At 45.6% G+C, this 15,614-nt stretch overlaps 3 protein-coding genes across 4 annotated transcripts in view; 2 read left to right on the plus strand and 1 right to left on the minus strand.

Moving 5' to 3' along the window:
- Window positions 1-27: 27 nt before the first annotated feature.
- LOC113524267 (myelin and lymphocyte protein) lies at window positions 28-4,526 on the minus strand. The gene is made up of 4 exons (XM_026910441.3): window positions 4,374-4,526; window positions 3,923-4,090; window positions 3,310-3,450; window positions 28-804 (listed from the first exon to the last, which is right to left on the minus strand). The coding sequence occupies exons 1-4, from the start codon at window positions 4,449-4,451 to the stop codon at window positions 730-732; spliced, it is 462 nt and encodes a 153-aa protein (XP_026766242.1). The 5' UTR covers window positions 4,452-4,526; the 3' UTR covers window positions 28-729.
- Window positions 4,527-7,742: 3,216 nt separating this feature from the next.
- Window positions 7,743-10,851, plus strand: pgap4 (post-GPI attachment to proteins GalNAc transferase 4). The gene has a single exon (XM_053229427.1). It carries the CDS (start codon window positions 8,457-8,459, stop codon window positions 9,609-9,611), a length of 1,155 nt encoding a protein of 384 aa, XP_053085402.1. The 5' UTR covers window positions 7,743-8,456; the 3' UTR covers window positions 9,612-10,851.
- A 690-nt stretch (window positions 10,852-11,541) lies between these two features.
- Window positions 11,542-15,614, plus strand: part of tpcn3 (two pore segment channel 3) — a 13,939-nt gene continuing 9,866 nt past the window's right edge. Inside the window, exons 1-4 of one of the 2 annotated variants that reach the window (XM_034299652.2) lie at window positions 11,542-12,024; window positions 12,846-12,928; window positions 13,058-13,172; window positions 13,707-13,835. In XM_034299652.2, the coding sequence (XP_034155543.2) occupies window positions 11,923-12,024; window positions 12,846-12,928; window positions 13,058-13,172; window positions 13,707-13,835 (429 nt within the window). In that variant the 5' untranslated portion in view covers window positions 11,542-11,922. The remainder of the gene's footprint in view (window positions 12,025-12,845; window positions 12,929-13,057; window positions 13,173-13,706; window positions 13,836-15,614) is intronic. The other variant, XM_034299651.2, reaches the window with a different exon arrangement.

Below are 15,614 nucleotides of genomic sequence, written 5' to 3' on the forward strand. Positions count from 1 at the left end.
AAAATGGAGCAGACACCAAAAACAGGAGAGGATTTATTCATCTTTTTATTAAGGTTCTTTTTCATAAACAATCCTGTAACAGTCAAACTGAAGGCTGCAGAAAACCCACACAAGCTGTAGCTCTACTTCAAAAAACTGACATTTTAACATATTATTATTATTATTATTGTTATTATTATCATTATTATTATTATTATTATTAAATACATGCCATCCAATCAGAAATCAGGGCCATCCTGCACCCTCGTCACACTCGTTAATTAGTGTGATTTCTGCAGAGAAGATGGACGAGGACGAGAAGCACTGCGTCTCATATGATGTCATCAAGGTGCGACTCATTTAAACACAGTTTTTAATAGACATGAAATAAATGCCACACTCGTTTTTAAAGTTTATTCATCTCTGTAGTTTTCTCTCAGTGTGAATTGTCATTAATCAAAAAGTTTCAAACACACACTGACCTACAGAGCGACAGCATTAAATCCTCAGAGTAAAGACAAAAAAATCAGCTTTCTCCTTTACAGGAATAGAGTGAATACACAACCATTATTACACTTACTAATGTCTGACAGGCTGGAACACACACGCGCACATACACACACACTCACACACACACGCGCACATACACACACACTCACACACGCGCACATGCACACACAGGCGCACGTACACACACCCACACATACACACACACGCACATACACACATACTTATTTGAAACATCTTGGTTTAAAAAACCTTCCAGCGGATGGCAGAGAAGATGGTGTGAATGGTGTACAGCAGTGTGGCGATGAAGGAGAACACCTGTAACACATGGAGAGACAGACACAGTGAGAGTGAGACAGAGAGACAGACACAGTGAGAGTGAGACAGAGAGACAGACACAGTGAGAGTGAGACAGGAGAGACAGACACATTGAGAGTGAGACAGGAGAGACGGACACAGTGAGAGAGACAGAGAGACAGACACGGTGAGAGTGAGACAGAGAGACAGACACGGTGAGAGTGAGACAGAGAGACAGACACAGTGAGAGTGAGACAGGAGAGACAGACACGGTGAGAGTGAGACAGAGAGACAGACACAGTGAGAGTGAGACAGGAGAGACAGACACGGTGAGAGTGAGACAGAGAGACAGACACGGTGAGAGTGAGACAGAGAGACAGACACAGTGAGAGTGAGACAGGAGAGACAGACACTGTGAGAGTGAGACAGAGGGACGGACACTGTGAGAGTGAGACAGAGAGACAGACACGGTGAGAGTGAGACAGAGAGACGGACACTGTGAGAGTGAGACAGAGAGACAGACACAGTGAGAGTGAGACAGGAGAGACGGACACTGTGAGAGTGAGACAGAGGGACGGACACTGTGAGAGTGAGACAGAGAGACAGACACTGTGAGAGTGAGACAGAGAGACAGACACTGTGAGAGTGAGACAGAGAGACGGACACAGTGAGAGTGAGACAGGAGATACGGACACTGTGAGAGTGAGACAGAGGGACGGACACTGTGAGAGTGAGACAGAGAGACAGACACGGTGAGAGTGAGACAGACAGACAGACACAGTGAGAGTGAGACAGAGAGACGGACACAGTGAGAGTGAGACAGAGAGACAGACACTGTGAGAGTGAGACAGAGAGACAGACACTGTGAGAGTGAGACAGACAGACAGACACAGTGAGAGTGAGACAGAGAGACGGACACAGTGAGAGTGAGATAGAGAGACAGACACTGTGAGAGTGAGACAGAGAGACAGACACAGTGAGAGTGAGACAGAGAGACGGACACGGTGAGAGTGAGACAGAGAGACAGACACTGTGAGAGTGAGACAGAGAGACAGACACTGTGAGAGTGAGACAGACAGACAGACACAGTGAGAGTGAGACAGAGAGACGGACACAGTGAGAGTGAGACAGAGAGACGGACACTGTGAGAGTGAGACAGAGAGACGGACACAGTGAGAGTGAGACAGAGAGACAGACACAGTGAGAGTGAGACAGAGAGACAGACACAGTGAGAGTGAGACAGAGAGACGGACACAGTGAGAGTGAGACAGAGAGACGGACACGGTGAGAGTGAGATAGAGAGACAGACACGGTGAGAGAGAGACAGAGAGACAGACACGGTGAGAGTGAGACAGAGAGACAGACACGGTGAGAGTGAGACAGGAGAGACAGACACGGTGAGAGTGAGACAGAGAGACAGACACAGTGAGAGTGAGACAGAGAGACAGACACAGTGAGAGAGACAGAGAGACAGACACGGTGAGAGTGAGACAGACAGACAGACACGGTGAGAGTGAGACAGACAGACAGACACGGTGAGAGTGAGACAGAGAGACGGACACGGTGAGAGTGAGACAGAGAGACGGACACTGTGAGAGTGAGACAGAGAGACAGACACAGTGAGAGTGAGACAGAGAGACAGACACAGTGAGAGAGAGACAGAGAGACGGACACAGTGAGAGAGAGACAGAGAGACGGACACAGTGAGAGTGAGACAGAGAGACGGACACGGTGAGAGAGAGACAGAGAGACGGACACAGTGAGAGTGAGACAGAGAGACAGACACGGTGAGAGTGAGACAGAGAGACAGACACAGTGAGAGTGAGACAGAGAGACGGACACAGTGAGAGTGAGACAGAGAGACGGACACGGTGAGAGTGAGATAGAGAGACAGACACGGTGAGAGAGAGACAGAGAGACAGACACAGTGAGAGTGAGACAGAGAGACAGACACGGTGAGAGTGAGACAGGAGAGACAGACACAGTGAGAGTGAGACAGAGAGACAGACACAGTGAGAGAGACAGAGAGACAGACACGGTGAGAGTGAGATAGAGAGACGGACACAGTGAGAGTGAGACAGAGAGACGGACACAGTGAGAGAGACAGAGAGACAGACACGGTGAGAGTGAGACAGAGAGACAGACACGGTGAGAGTGAGACAGAGAGACGGACACGGTGAGAGAGAGACAGAGAGACAGACAGGGTGAGAGTGAGACAGAGAGACAGACACGGTGAGAGTGAGACAGAGAGACGGACACAGTGAGAGAGACAGAGAGACAGACACGGTGAGAGTGAGACAGAGAGACAGACACAGTGAGAGTGAGACAGAGAGACAGACACGGTGAGAGTGAGACAGAGAGACGGACACAGTGAGAGTGAGACAGAGAGACGGACACAGTGAGAGTGAGACAGAGAGACGGACACGGTGAGAGTGAGACAGAGAGACGGACACTGTGAGAGTGAGACAGAGAGACAGACACATTGAGAGTGAGACAGAGAGACAGATAGAGAGACAGTTGGTGTACCACAGCAGAGATGTCCAGTCTGTAGATTTTTAGTACATCTCCATCTGGTGAAAGGTTATAACCGATCCCAATGGTGACTAAGGCGAGTAAGACTGAAGCACTGAGATACAGCATAGCAGCTAAACCGTGATACAGCACGTCCTACACACACACACACACACACACACACACACACACACAGAGAAATTATTTAATGAACTGGAACATCGACATTTCCCTCAAATGTGATATCTTGATATCTTTTTTCTAACTCTTTTTTAAAAGCAGCTGATCTAATGTTAAAATTTTGTACTGAAGCTTTAAAATTGTAAAATCTATTTTTCTATTTGTTATTATAACTTATCTAAATTATGTATTTTATCCTTTTCAGTTTAAAGTCGTTTTTTGGGCAAAGAAGTTTTTCATATTTTTTAATGCAACACAATTGTATCGCTGCTTATCAAACGTACATATTCTGTATCGTAAAAATGTCTTCAAGCGTCTGGACATGATGTTTTTGTCATATCGCCCAACCCTGTGTGAACTCTGCCAAGTGTATGTCGTGTGCTTAACAAGAGAATGCCGTGTGTGTGTGTGTGTGTGTGTGTGTGTGTGTGTGTGTGTGTAGACTAACTCCAGCAGCCCAGGAGGATCGGCTGTGATGAGCTCCACAGAGGAACATCATCATCCAGATGAAGGTCAGGCAGAAGCAGAACAACGACACGGCCATGACGTACGCCTGAGGGTTATTGGGAATGATGTACGTACACGCAACTAAAATCCACACCAAGCCTCCAAACACCTGCACATGCACACACACACACACACACAGAGGAATGTAATCAGATCAGCACTGCTTTAACACAATAAGAAGCTTTATAATAACAAACATTACATACATTACACAATAGACAACACTTTTTTAAACACTTTAAGAGATTAGTATATACACACAAAGACACATGCACAGCGACACGCACAGATACATACACACACACAGATACACACACACGCATAGATACACACACACGCACGCTCACAGAGACACACACATGTAGAATAATAAAAAGTAAGAATGATCTCACGAGTTCAGGTAGGAAGAGAATATCAGGGAGGGAGCAGCAGATTGCCAGTCCACTCGGCAGCATCCCAACACTCGCCATGGTGTGTGTGTGTGTGTCCACACTTCTGTGTCTAACGTCTACAGGTGAGAATGAGCAGGAGAGTGTGTGTCAGCCTGTTTTTTAACACTGGCTTGTGGTGGGGGATGGGCGGGCGGGGGGGTTACGTGCAGGGGTTTGTGCGTCATGCTGCGCCACCCAAAGAAGAACCTGAGTGTCAGGATGAACAGGAAGAACTCACACATCAGATACATACCAGGACACACTGATATGTAAAGGAGTGTCGTTACTGTAACCACCCTGAGCTGATTACATGTCAAACTTTTTAATCCATTTACAGTTGCATTTAACATCTGTCAAACAAGTTCCTGTAGTCACTTACGTTATAGCAGCTATAAACACTCGTTCCCTCACCAGCCTCTCTTTATTATTTTCTCTTGAAGTTACTAAGAAAAAAAAATCGCATCTTGTTACGCATGTTACCGAGAAACCGCAAAGAAGCGTAAACTCCTCTGTCCTGAAGATGTGGGAAAACTTACAGTTACAGCTTTACCTCTGACTGTTACAAAGCGCTGACACTGGAGACTCCTTCCATAAACGTTAACGTTAATAAACGTCTCCTTACAGAAAACTTCACCAAAACGTTTTTTAAAATCTGTTTATTATCAGTGGAGCGTTCGCTGTACACGTCCCTGTGAATGAGCTGTTACTATAGAAACGATAACGTATCAGAACAAGCGCATTAATATAAACCTGCTACTGTCAGAGCTGCTGCTATAGAAAACTAATCAACACCTTCTGACCAATCAGAGTGCAGGATTCAGCAGCACTGAGGTGTAATGAACATTAACTCATGCTGTGAGATTTAATCAGTTAATTACTTTACAATGGTATTATGTAAAGTTTTGTGCTTACTGAGTTCTTTTGTGTGTGTGTGTCTGTGTGTGTACGCATGTGTGTGTGTGTGTCTGTCTGTGTGTGTGTGTGTGTGTACGCATGTGTGTGTGTGTGTGTGTGTGTGTGTGTACGCATGTGTGTGTGTGTGTGTGTACGCATGTGTGTGTGTGTGTATACGCGTGTGTGTGTGTGTGTGTGTACGCGGGTGTGTGTGTGTGTGTGTACGCGGGTGTGTGTGTGTGTGTGTGTGTGTGTGTAGTGATTAACGTGTTGTTAATTTTAGTGACTGTAAAAACAGTACATTTATGATGAACGTGGATCTTCAGTTCCACCCAGACCCGACCCTGTATGATTCACAGTACTTTTGTTCACAAATATTCATGACACTTATTCACACACAAACACACACACACACACACACACATACCATTCATAGCATCACTGTGACACTTTACCCTGTAAATATTTATTGTATCTACAGAAATTTAACAGTAAACACAAAGTTTAAATTTTTTTTAAATCAGTAATTCAGCAGCACACAGTGTAATCAGACATGGACTGACACTGTCCTGGTTAGGTTTAACAGACAACATATCTGACACACACACACTGAACAGTTCCACAGGCACACAGATACACAAACAGATTCACAAAGTGCATACACAATAACTCATAAGCACAAACGCTAGTAATCACGCTAGGCACGTTCATGTGGTGGTGTGGAAATAGTGTGTGTTGTACCTTCATTTTATGAGTTATTATAGTCTAATAATAATAATGATAATAATAATAATAGATTTTATTTACACCGCACTTTTCATTTGATGTGAAGTGCTACGAGGTAAAAGATGATACAACACCAACTACAACACTTGCATAAAAAAAGGACAGCAATGCAGATAAAAAAATTAAATGGCATTTAATGACATAAAGTTAAAATTGGAGCAGCTCAGATTACTCATCATTTAATAGTTGTATTAAAAGGTAATAGTTTGTTTGACTGACAGGAGGAGGAGGAGAACCACCCAGATGAAGGATAAAAGGATGCTCTGAAAAACTGAACCATTACAGGTTGAGATGCATTGAGCTTCCTTGGAAAGAACATGCGTGTGATCAGGCATGAGATATTCTCCCCCCACTGAAGTGTGTTTGTAACGGTGGAGCTCAGAAATCTGAAGGACTCGGCAGTGCTGCTGCTAGAGAGAGCTGGCTGTGATGATTAGCAGAAGTCAGTACACATGTGAGCAGCGGTGAGAATGTTCAGCTCCGGGATGTTGTTCTCACACCAGGCTGTGAGTCGTGCTACTTCCCTGCGGTGAGCAGAATCGCCACCGTGCTTTATGAGACCCTGTACGGCGAGTGTGAGCGAGGAGAGGAGAGAAACACAGTCGTGTGTGTAGAATGAGTAAAGGAGAGAGAGAGATTGATTGACAGCGGCTCTGTCAGAAGAGGTCTGATCCGTGTGTCCTCCGTGTCAGGAATCTATTGCTCTGTAGGGAATTTGTTTTACACGACACGCAACAATAAACACAACATATGAACATTAAAGAGAGAAAGCTAAGAATCCTGTGAATAAATAGATTAGTACATAAATAAATGTAAATAGCTAAAAAAAAACCTGCTGCAGTGTGTGAGACATGAGCATGAGACCACAGTTAAAATCTTTGCTTGTTGAGATTTCAGGTGAAGAAGCTCAGCGTGAAGTCACCAGCACTGTTTTGATTAAAGACTCTCGAGCGAGGTGGGACGGTGGTTCAGGGTGTAACAACGTCTCCACGTCCACGTCTTAACAGCAGTGTTTAATAGCAGTTTTTAACAGAAGTGTTTAATAGCAGTGTTTAATAGCAGTGTTTAACAGAAGTGTTTAATAGCAGTGTTTATCAGAAGTGTTTAATAGCAGTGTTTAATAGCAGTGTTTAATAGCAGTGTTTAACAGAAGTGTTTAATAGCAGTGTTTAACAGAAGTGTTTAATAGCAGTGTTTATCAGAAGTGTTTAATAGCAGTGTTTAATAGCAGTGTTTAATAGCAGTGTTTAACAGAAGTGTTTAATAGCAGTTTTTAACAGAAGTGTTTATCAGAAGTGTTTATCAGCAGTGTTTAACAGAAGTGTTTGAACACAAGGAGGAAACAGATGAGTGATGTGGATTAGCATGTGGCTTTAACCCTTATCTCTAAGCGCTTTAATCTCCTGCCTGTGAATTTTGTTTACTTCACCTCAGTCCTGTAGTTTTAATTTAACTCTATAAATTTGGCCCACAGAACCTCCTGCTGCTGCAGTACACTGTGGAGCGCATGCACAGCTAAACTCGTTTATGTTTCACATGTATTTATGGTTAAATAATGTCTTTTTTATGGTGACTACAAAGATATCTCAACATTCATCAAAACATGAATATTTTTTCATTTTCCTCAGCTTTCCTTTTGGGAGAGTTAAACTGTAGATGCTGAGTGCTGATTGGTTAATCATTGGGTTTAAAAACCTCATTTAAATACTGAAGTGTGTAAAACTGCTGTGTTTATTATATGTGCATTTCTGGGAATTTGCTCTAATTTTCTGTCATTTTCCGAGCTCGTGTCGCGCGCCCCTGTGGTGGCCATTACAACCCGGAAGTGTTTACAGAGTTGTAACGGAGAAACTGTGCGCGTGTCCGATGTGGAATATTCCTGCGTGATTTTAGGGCTTCTGACGACAGAGAGCTCCGGACCCGCTCGCGCTGATACACCGAGCAGAAACCCGGTCCGAGTTCCGAGAAACCCGGAGCCACGCAGTCCTGTGCTGAGCTAGCTGTGCTAGGCTAACTGAGCTAGCTGTGCTAGGCTAACTGAGCTAACGCTGCGGGCTGGTGTGCGGATAAACAGATTACATTCTCAGATTACATTCTCAGCGTATTTTAATACTTCAAAACGCTCTTCCGAATATTGTTTACTGTGAATCACTGGGCGCCTCCATGTTTCTGTAACGTCACACACAAGAGCCGGGGGATGACGTCAGAGCTGCAGTGACAGAAGCTGTGGAGAGTAAAACATTATTAAACTTTTTAAACACAGAGAGAGAGAGAGAGAGAGAGAGAATAATAGAAGAGACTTGACTGGTCCTGTGCATATTACAGACGCTGTGTGTGTGTGTGTGTGTGTGTGAGATCACACCCATGCGGCGATGGAGAGGCGTGGTGCTGCAGCGTCTGCGCTGGTCGAGTCACGTGACGCGGGCGCTGGCTCTGTGTGCGCTGACGTTCGGCGTGCTCCTGCCCCTGTGCTGCCATCGCTGTCTCTACTCCTACTACTTCCTGAAGTCCTGGTTCCTGGAGCAGAGGAGTGATGAGGCCCTGAGGCGGAGCTATGAGGAGGGGCAGGAGGCGCTTGCGTACTGGCGGGATGAGGTGGTGGGCGGAGCTGTGCAGAGGGACGTCTCTGAGCGGCCGGAGCTGCTGGTGACGGTGGTGTCGACGCGCAGGACGGACGGGCTGCAGTATCACTACCTGCTGCAGGTGATGCGGCGGTTGGACGTCCTCCTGCAGGGGTGCGGTGAGGCCCCGTGTGCAGCCGTGCTGGTGTGCGACGTGGAAAGCGGTCCCCAGGAGAACGAGGACGCCGCGCTGGTGGAGAAGCGGTTCCGCGTGGTGAGGCGGGGGAAGGGCGTGGACCAGGACGTGAACTTGTTTGAGAAGGAGAAGAGAGATTACGTGTTCTGTCTGCGTCGAAGCGCGGAGACGGTGAAGCCGAGGAACGTGGTGGTGCTGGAGGACGACGCTCTGCCCGGCACCGACTTCTTCTCCGTCATCCGTGAGTTACTCAGCCGCAGGTTCGTTTCGCGCTCGCTGTACGTTAAATTATATCATCCTGAACGGCTGCAGCGCTACTGGAACCCGGAGCCGTACCGAATCCTGGAGTGGGTGGGGCTCGGCGTGTGCGGGGCGTCGCTGATTCTTCTCTTCCTGGCCTTCTTCCCTCGCTTCTCTCCGCCCTTCTCTGTGCCTCTCTTCCTCTTCCTGGTGGCCTACATCATGGCGGGGGCGGAGCTTATAGGGCGACACTACCTGCTGGAGCTGAGGCGCGTCTCCCCGCAGCTGTACGCCGTGTCTCCTGCCACCGAGTGCTGCACGCCCGCCATGCTGTTCCCGGGGAACACGTCCTCCCGCGTCGCCGAGCTGCTGGACACCGCCACGTGCATGAGGGGAAACGCCAAGGACATGGTGCTGTACCGCAGTGCAGGCTCCGCCCACAGCCTCGAACCCAACGCCATACAGCACATTGGGGCGTTTTCCTCCGTCAGACCAAATCCACTGCACCCACAACTCCTCTGATCCGTGGATCTGCCCTGTGGGTCTGCCCTGTGGGTCTCTGACTCTGAATCAGTCGGAATCAAAATCTGACTCAGTCTTAATCTGAATCTGAATCAATCTGAATCAATCTGAATCTAAACAGGAATCATAATCAATGTGAATCTGAATCAGTTTGAATCAAAATCTGAATATAAATAAATCTGAATCTGATTAAGTGTCAGAAATCAGAGAATCAATCAACTGAAATCTGTATAAGCCAAAGTCTGAATCAGATTCTGTCACAAACCAAATGAGTCAAAATCCAATCTGGTTGTGAGTCAGAATTTAATTTAGAGTCAGAACAAGAAGCAGAACTGGTGAAAATAATTCTGAATCATCTAGAATATGAATCAGAATCAGTTAGAATATGAATCAGAATCAGACAGGATATGAATCAGAATCAGTTAGAATATGAATCAGAATCAGAAAGGATATGAATCAGAATCAGTTAGAATATGACTCAGTGCTGTGGAGGTTAGCTCAGGTGGTGTCAGAAATAAACCTGAAATGATCAGTGCTGGTTAGCATTAGCATTAGCATTAGTTCCTCCGTTTCACATTGAGACCTCAGCACATGAGCGAGTATCAAATCCGCAGCAATCAGATAGAAAGAAATCTGTCTCTCGGTGTTTTCTCTCTTCTGCACTGTACTCAGAAGTGCCTTTTCCCTCCATCAGGAATTACACCTATGACCTTTGACCTTCGTGGTGCTCATCATGCACATTATACATCTTCACCGCGATCTTATTGGCTGTCTGCAATATGCAAATGAGTCGGATAATGATGTCATAATCAGCCATCAGACGCATGGCGTTACATTCAGCACTAACGAGTCTTGAGCTCGGCTCTTGTACACTATCTGATGCACTTTGTAGTGTTTTTAGCGCTGCAGTGAAACAGTTATCCGTCTTTAGCAGATTAAACTTTAATCTTTAAACACCAAACCAAAACTCGGCCAGTCAGCTGAGATAATCTGGTTAACCTTTGTACACTTGTGTGTGTGTGTGCGTGCGTGTGTGTGTGTGAATGACTTTTTTGGGTTTAAATTGTGATTTGACTGAAACTGGAGGATGATTTGTTCATCTGTAAGGTTTTCAGGGTAAGTGTGATGATTCTGAAGCACGTGCAAATTCACAGAGATGATGATGATGATGATGAAACAACAAACACAGCGGTGATTACACTCATCACTGATGGACATTAAAGAGTTTAAACTCTCTGAATCTTTTTGTCAGTGTCATCTTTATTGTAAAAAATACACATTTATTAACAACACAACAGAAATTAGCCTAGCTTAGCCTCAGTGCTAATGTTTAGTCAGAATCTGAAACTCTTAGATTTAGTCAGTTTATGAACGCTGTGATTCAGAAGAGTCGGTTCAGTGTTTCGATGATGATTCAGAAGAGTCGGTTCAGTGTTTCGATGATGATTCAGAAGAGTCGGTTCAGTGTTCGATGCTGATACAGTGTCGGTTCAGTGTTTCGATGCTGATTCAGTGTCGGTTCAGTGTTTCGATGCTGATTCAGTGTCGGTTCAGTGTTTCGATGCTGATTCAGAGTCAGTAAATCAGTTAGGTTACTAATTGACATGATGACATGTGAAGTACACACTAGTGTGTGTTACTGTGGTGTAACAGACACTCAGTTTAGTGTGCAGGTTACTGTCCGGGCCGGAACAACAGCAGCTTACTGGTATTTATATTATTATTAAAATAAAAAGGAACAAAATCTCTCAATTTTATAAACACCCGAACTGGGCTGTGTGTGTGTGTGTGTGTGTTTGAGAGAGATGATGATGAGTGTGTGGAGTTATAATCCTATAAACCTGGATCCAGTGCGCGCGCCGCTATTTCCGCTCCTCTCCGTCACATGACGGTCAGACTGCGCGATCCCAACTCACCAGATACACACACACACACACACACACACAGATACACACAGATACACACACACACACACACAGATACACACAGATACACACACACACATTAAGGAGGAGCGAGTGACCATCACACACTGATTTCTCAGCTCTGGGATGAGAGTGTGAGATTTCCCTTAAAAAAAGAAGTGTGTGTGAGAGAGTGTGTGTGTGTGAGTGTGTGTGTGTGTGTGTGTGTGAGTGTGTGTGTGTGTGTGAGAGAGTGTGAGAGTGTGTGTGTGTGTAAAAGTGGGAAAAGGAATCCGGTGTGGAGGTCACGAGAGCTGGATTTCCTGCAGAGGAGGAGGAAAAGCAGAAGGAAAAAAAGAGGAAAGGCGGAGAGGAAAGAGGAGTTTTGTGGATGAAAAACAAGGAAGATGGCTGAACAAGAGAAAAGAGAGAAAAGAGAGAAAGAGAGGAGCGCCGGAGAGACAGACGGAGCGCAGAGAGACAGACAGAACCCCGACACCGGAGAACACGTAGGAAAAACTCAGAACCAGCCTCGATATATCACATACACACTCACACACTCACACTCACACACTCACACACACACTCACACACACACTCACACACTCACACACACACTCACACACACCCCGATATTACTGAGCTCTCACTCACACACACTCACACACACCCCGATATTACTGAGCTCTCACTCACACACACTCACACACACCCCGATATTACTGAGCTCTCACTCACACACACTCACACACACCCCGATATTACTGAGCTCTCACTCTCTCACTCACACACACATCCCGCTATACCGCGATATTACTGAGCTCTCAGAGACATAGTGATGAGAAACTCCTCAACAATCCATCATTTATTTATTTATTACTGACTTTAACTCACCACAGGATCATCTCTATTGCTTCTGAAAGATTATTGTGTGTGTGTGTGTGTGTGTGTGTGTGTGTGTGATCCTGCTACATCATAGAAACTCGCTAAATATTAACAGGAATGTAAACTAAAGCTGCACAGTTTATTATTCACTAATCATTGTTATATGTTTTAATCTGATGTTATTGTGTGCAGTGAGCACTTCAGGGCTGCGCAGTATATCGCCTGCACGGTATTATTGTGATATAATCAGCTCCCGATATATCACACGAGTTTTAATAATATTAATGAGCGATCTGATCAGTGGCCAAGTGTGTTTCTGTTTCATTAATGATTCATTATTGTGATGTTTACAAACCTCAGACTTGGCGCTGTGCAACATCATCTGTAATCCATTACCACTATATTACTTGTGTGTGTGTGTGTGTGTGTGTGTGTGTGTGTTTAGAGGTTAAACCTGGCTGCAGTGTATGTATCAGATGCTCAGCACAACAGGAACATCGTCTTTGACACGACACCACAGGCAGTGAGGTAACAACACAACTACACAACTACACAACGTGCTGCCGTGTGTGTGAAGGTGGCACAGCACAAGATCTGCAGCATCTTTCTCTCTGTGTGTGTGTGTGTGTGTGTGTGTGTGTGTGTGTGTGTGTGCAGGCTGTACCTGTTGTATAATCACTGGCTGCTGCGTGTGTGTGTGTATGTCTTCATCATGATGGATTTGGCACTTGCACTGTTTGAGGAGCCGGCTCTCATCCCGCTGCCCCTGTGGGTCAGTAACACACACACACACACACACACACACACACACACACACACACACACACACCCCCTCTTGTCGTGTCTCTTTGTGTAGTCAGTTGAGCGACTGTTAGCTTCTGCTAATATCACAATATCTGAATCAGTCAGCATTAGTAGCTGTGAGAGTCACATGGAGTCTGAATGAATCAGAATCGGATTCATTTAGAATCTAATTAAATCACTATTAGAATGACTCACTCTATTAGTCAAAATGTGACTCAGCTTAACTTACATTCAGAACAGAGTAATTACAATTAAAATCTGAATCAGATTCATTTACAATCAGCACAGAATCAGTAGGATTCAAAATCAACTAGAATCAGACTGAATCAGAATCAGATTCATTTTCAGTCAGAATAATTAAAAAATTGCAAATGAATCTAACTGTAATTACAACAGATTATCATATTAATTTATTCATCTGAATCTTTAATGAGATTAAAGATAACTTTAATGTGTGTGTGTATATAATGTGTGTATTTGTGTGTGTGTGTGTGTTCCTCAGACCACCTCAGTAATTGAGCTCCTCTGTCTGACGGTGTTTTCTGCACGATTGGTTCATTATGCTAAAGTGATTCCTCGCCGAGTTTTCATCAGAGATCCCAAAAACATCTGCATCATCGTCACCATCACGGTAACGCCACTCCCTCATCTCTTCATCTCCCTCATCTCTTCATCTCCCTCATCTCTTCATCTCCTTCATCTCCCTCATCTCCCTCATCTCTCTTCATCTCTTCATCTCCCTCATCTCTTCATCTCCTTCATCTCCCTCATCTCTCTTCATCTCTTCATCTCCCTCATCTCTCTTCATCTCTTCATCTCCTTCATCTCCCTCATCTCTCTTCATCTCTTCATCTCCCTCATCTCTTCATCTCCTTCATCTCCCTCATCTCCCTCATCTCCCTCATCTCTCTTCATCTCTTCATCTCCCTCATCTCTTCATCTCCTTCATCTCCCTCATCTCTCTTCATCTCTTCATCTCCCTCATCTCTCTTCATCTCTTCATCTCCCTCATCTCCCTCATCTCTCTTCATCTCTTCATCTCTCTCATCTCTTCCTCTCCCTCATCTCTTCATCTCCTTCATCTCCTTCATCTCTCTCATCTCTTCATCTCCTTCATCTCCCTCATCTCTTCATCTCCCTCATCTCTTCATCTCCTTCATCTCCTTCATCTCCTTCATCTCCCTCATCTCTCTCATCTCTTCATCTCCCTCATCTCTCTCATCTCTTCATCTCCCTCATCTCTTCATCTCCTTCATCTCCCTCATCTCCTTCATCTCCCTCATCTCCCTCATCTCTTCATCTCCCTCATCTCTTCATCTCCCTCATCTCTCTCATCTCTTCATCTCCCTCATCTCCCTCATCTCCCTCATCTCTCTCATCTCTTCATCTTCCTCATCTCTTCATCTCCTTCCTCCTGCCATCATTCCCCAGTCCCTCTGTTTTCCTCATGTGGACACTCTTCCTCAACTGTCTGCCCGTGGCCTTAAACCAGTCTGATCAACACACAGACACAGTTCAGTAGATCTGTTACACACCCACACCTACACACACACACCCACACCTACACCTACACACACACACCTACACACACACACACACACCCACACCCACACACACCTACACCTACACACACACACCTACACACACACACACACACACCTACACCCACACACACACATCTACACACACACCTACACACACACACCCACACCTACACCTACACACACACACCTACACACACACACACACACACACCTACACACACACACACACCCACACCTACACACACACACCTACACACACACACACACCCACACACACCTACACCTACACACACACACCTACACACACACACACACCTACACCCACACATCTACACACACACCTACACACACACACACACACCTACACCTACACACCCACACCTACACACACACACACACCTACACCTACACACACACACCTACACACACACACACACCCACACCCACACACATCTACACACACACCTACACACCCAGACCTACACACACACCTACACACACACCCACACCTACACACACACACACACACACACACACCCACACCTACACACACACCTACACACACACCCACACACACACACACACCCACACCTACACACACACCTACACACACACACCTACACCCACACCTACACACACACCTACACACACACCTACACACACACCCAGACCTACACACACACCCACACACACACACCTACACACCCAGACCTACACACACACCTACACACACACCCAGACCTACACACACACCTACACACACACACCCACACCCACACACCCACATCTACACACACACCTACACACCCAGACCTACACACACACCTACACACACACCCACACCTACAAACACCCACACACCCACA

This window comes from Pangasianodon hypophthalmus, chromosome 25 (genome assembly GCF_027358585.1).
Source record: "Pangasianodon hypophthalmus isolate fPanHyp1 chromosome 25, fPanHyp1.pri, whole genome shotgun sequence".
NCBI classification, from domain to species: Eukaryota; Metazoa; Chordata; class Actinopteri; order Siluriformes; family Pangasiidae; genus Pangasianodon; species Pangasianodon hypophthalmus.

Bases quoted from the DNA above. Each gene is read 5' to 3' on its own strand.
- LOC113524267 (XM_026910441.3), bottom strand. From the start codon at position 4,451: ATGGCGAGTGTTGGGATGCTGCCGAGTGGACTGGCAATCTGCTGCTCC. The intron at 3,451-3,922 runs GTTAGTCTACAC...GTGTGTGTGTAG, and splicing joins GATCCTCCTGGGCTGCTGGA to GACGTGCTGTATCACGGTTT. The intron at 805-3,309 runs GTACACCAACTG...CATGTGTTACAG, and splicing joins GACTGGACATCTCTGCTGTG to GTGTTCTCCTTCATCGCCAC.
- pgap4 (XM_053229427.1), top strand. From the start codon at position 8,457: ATGCGGCGATGGAGAGGCGTGGTGCTGCAGCGTCTGCGCTGGTCGAGT.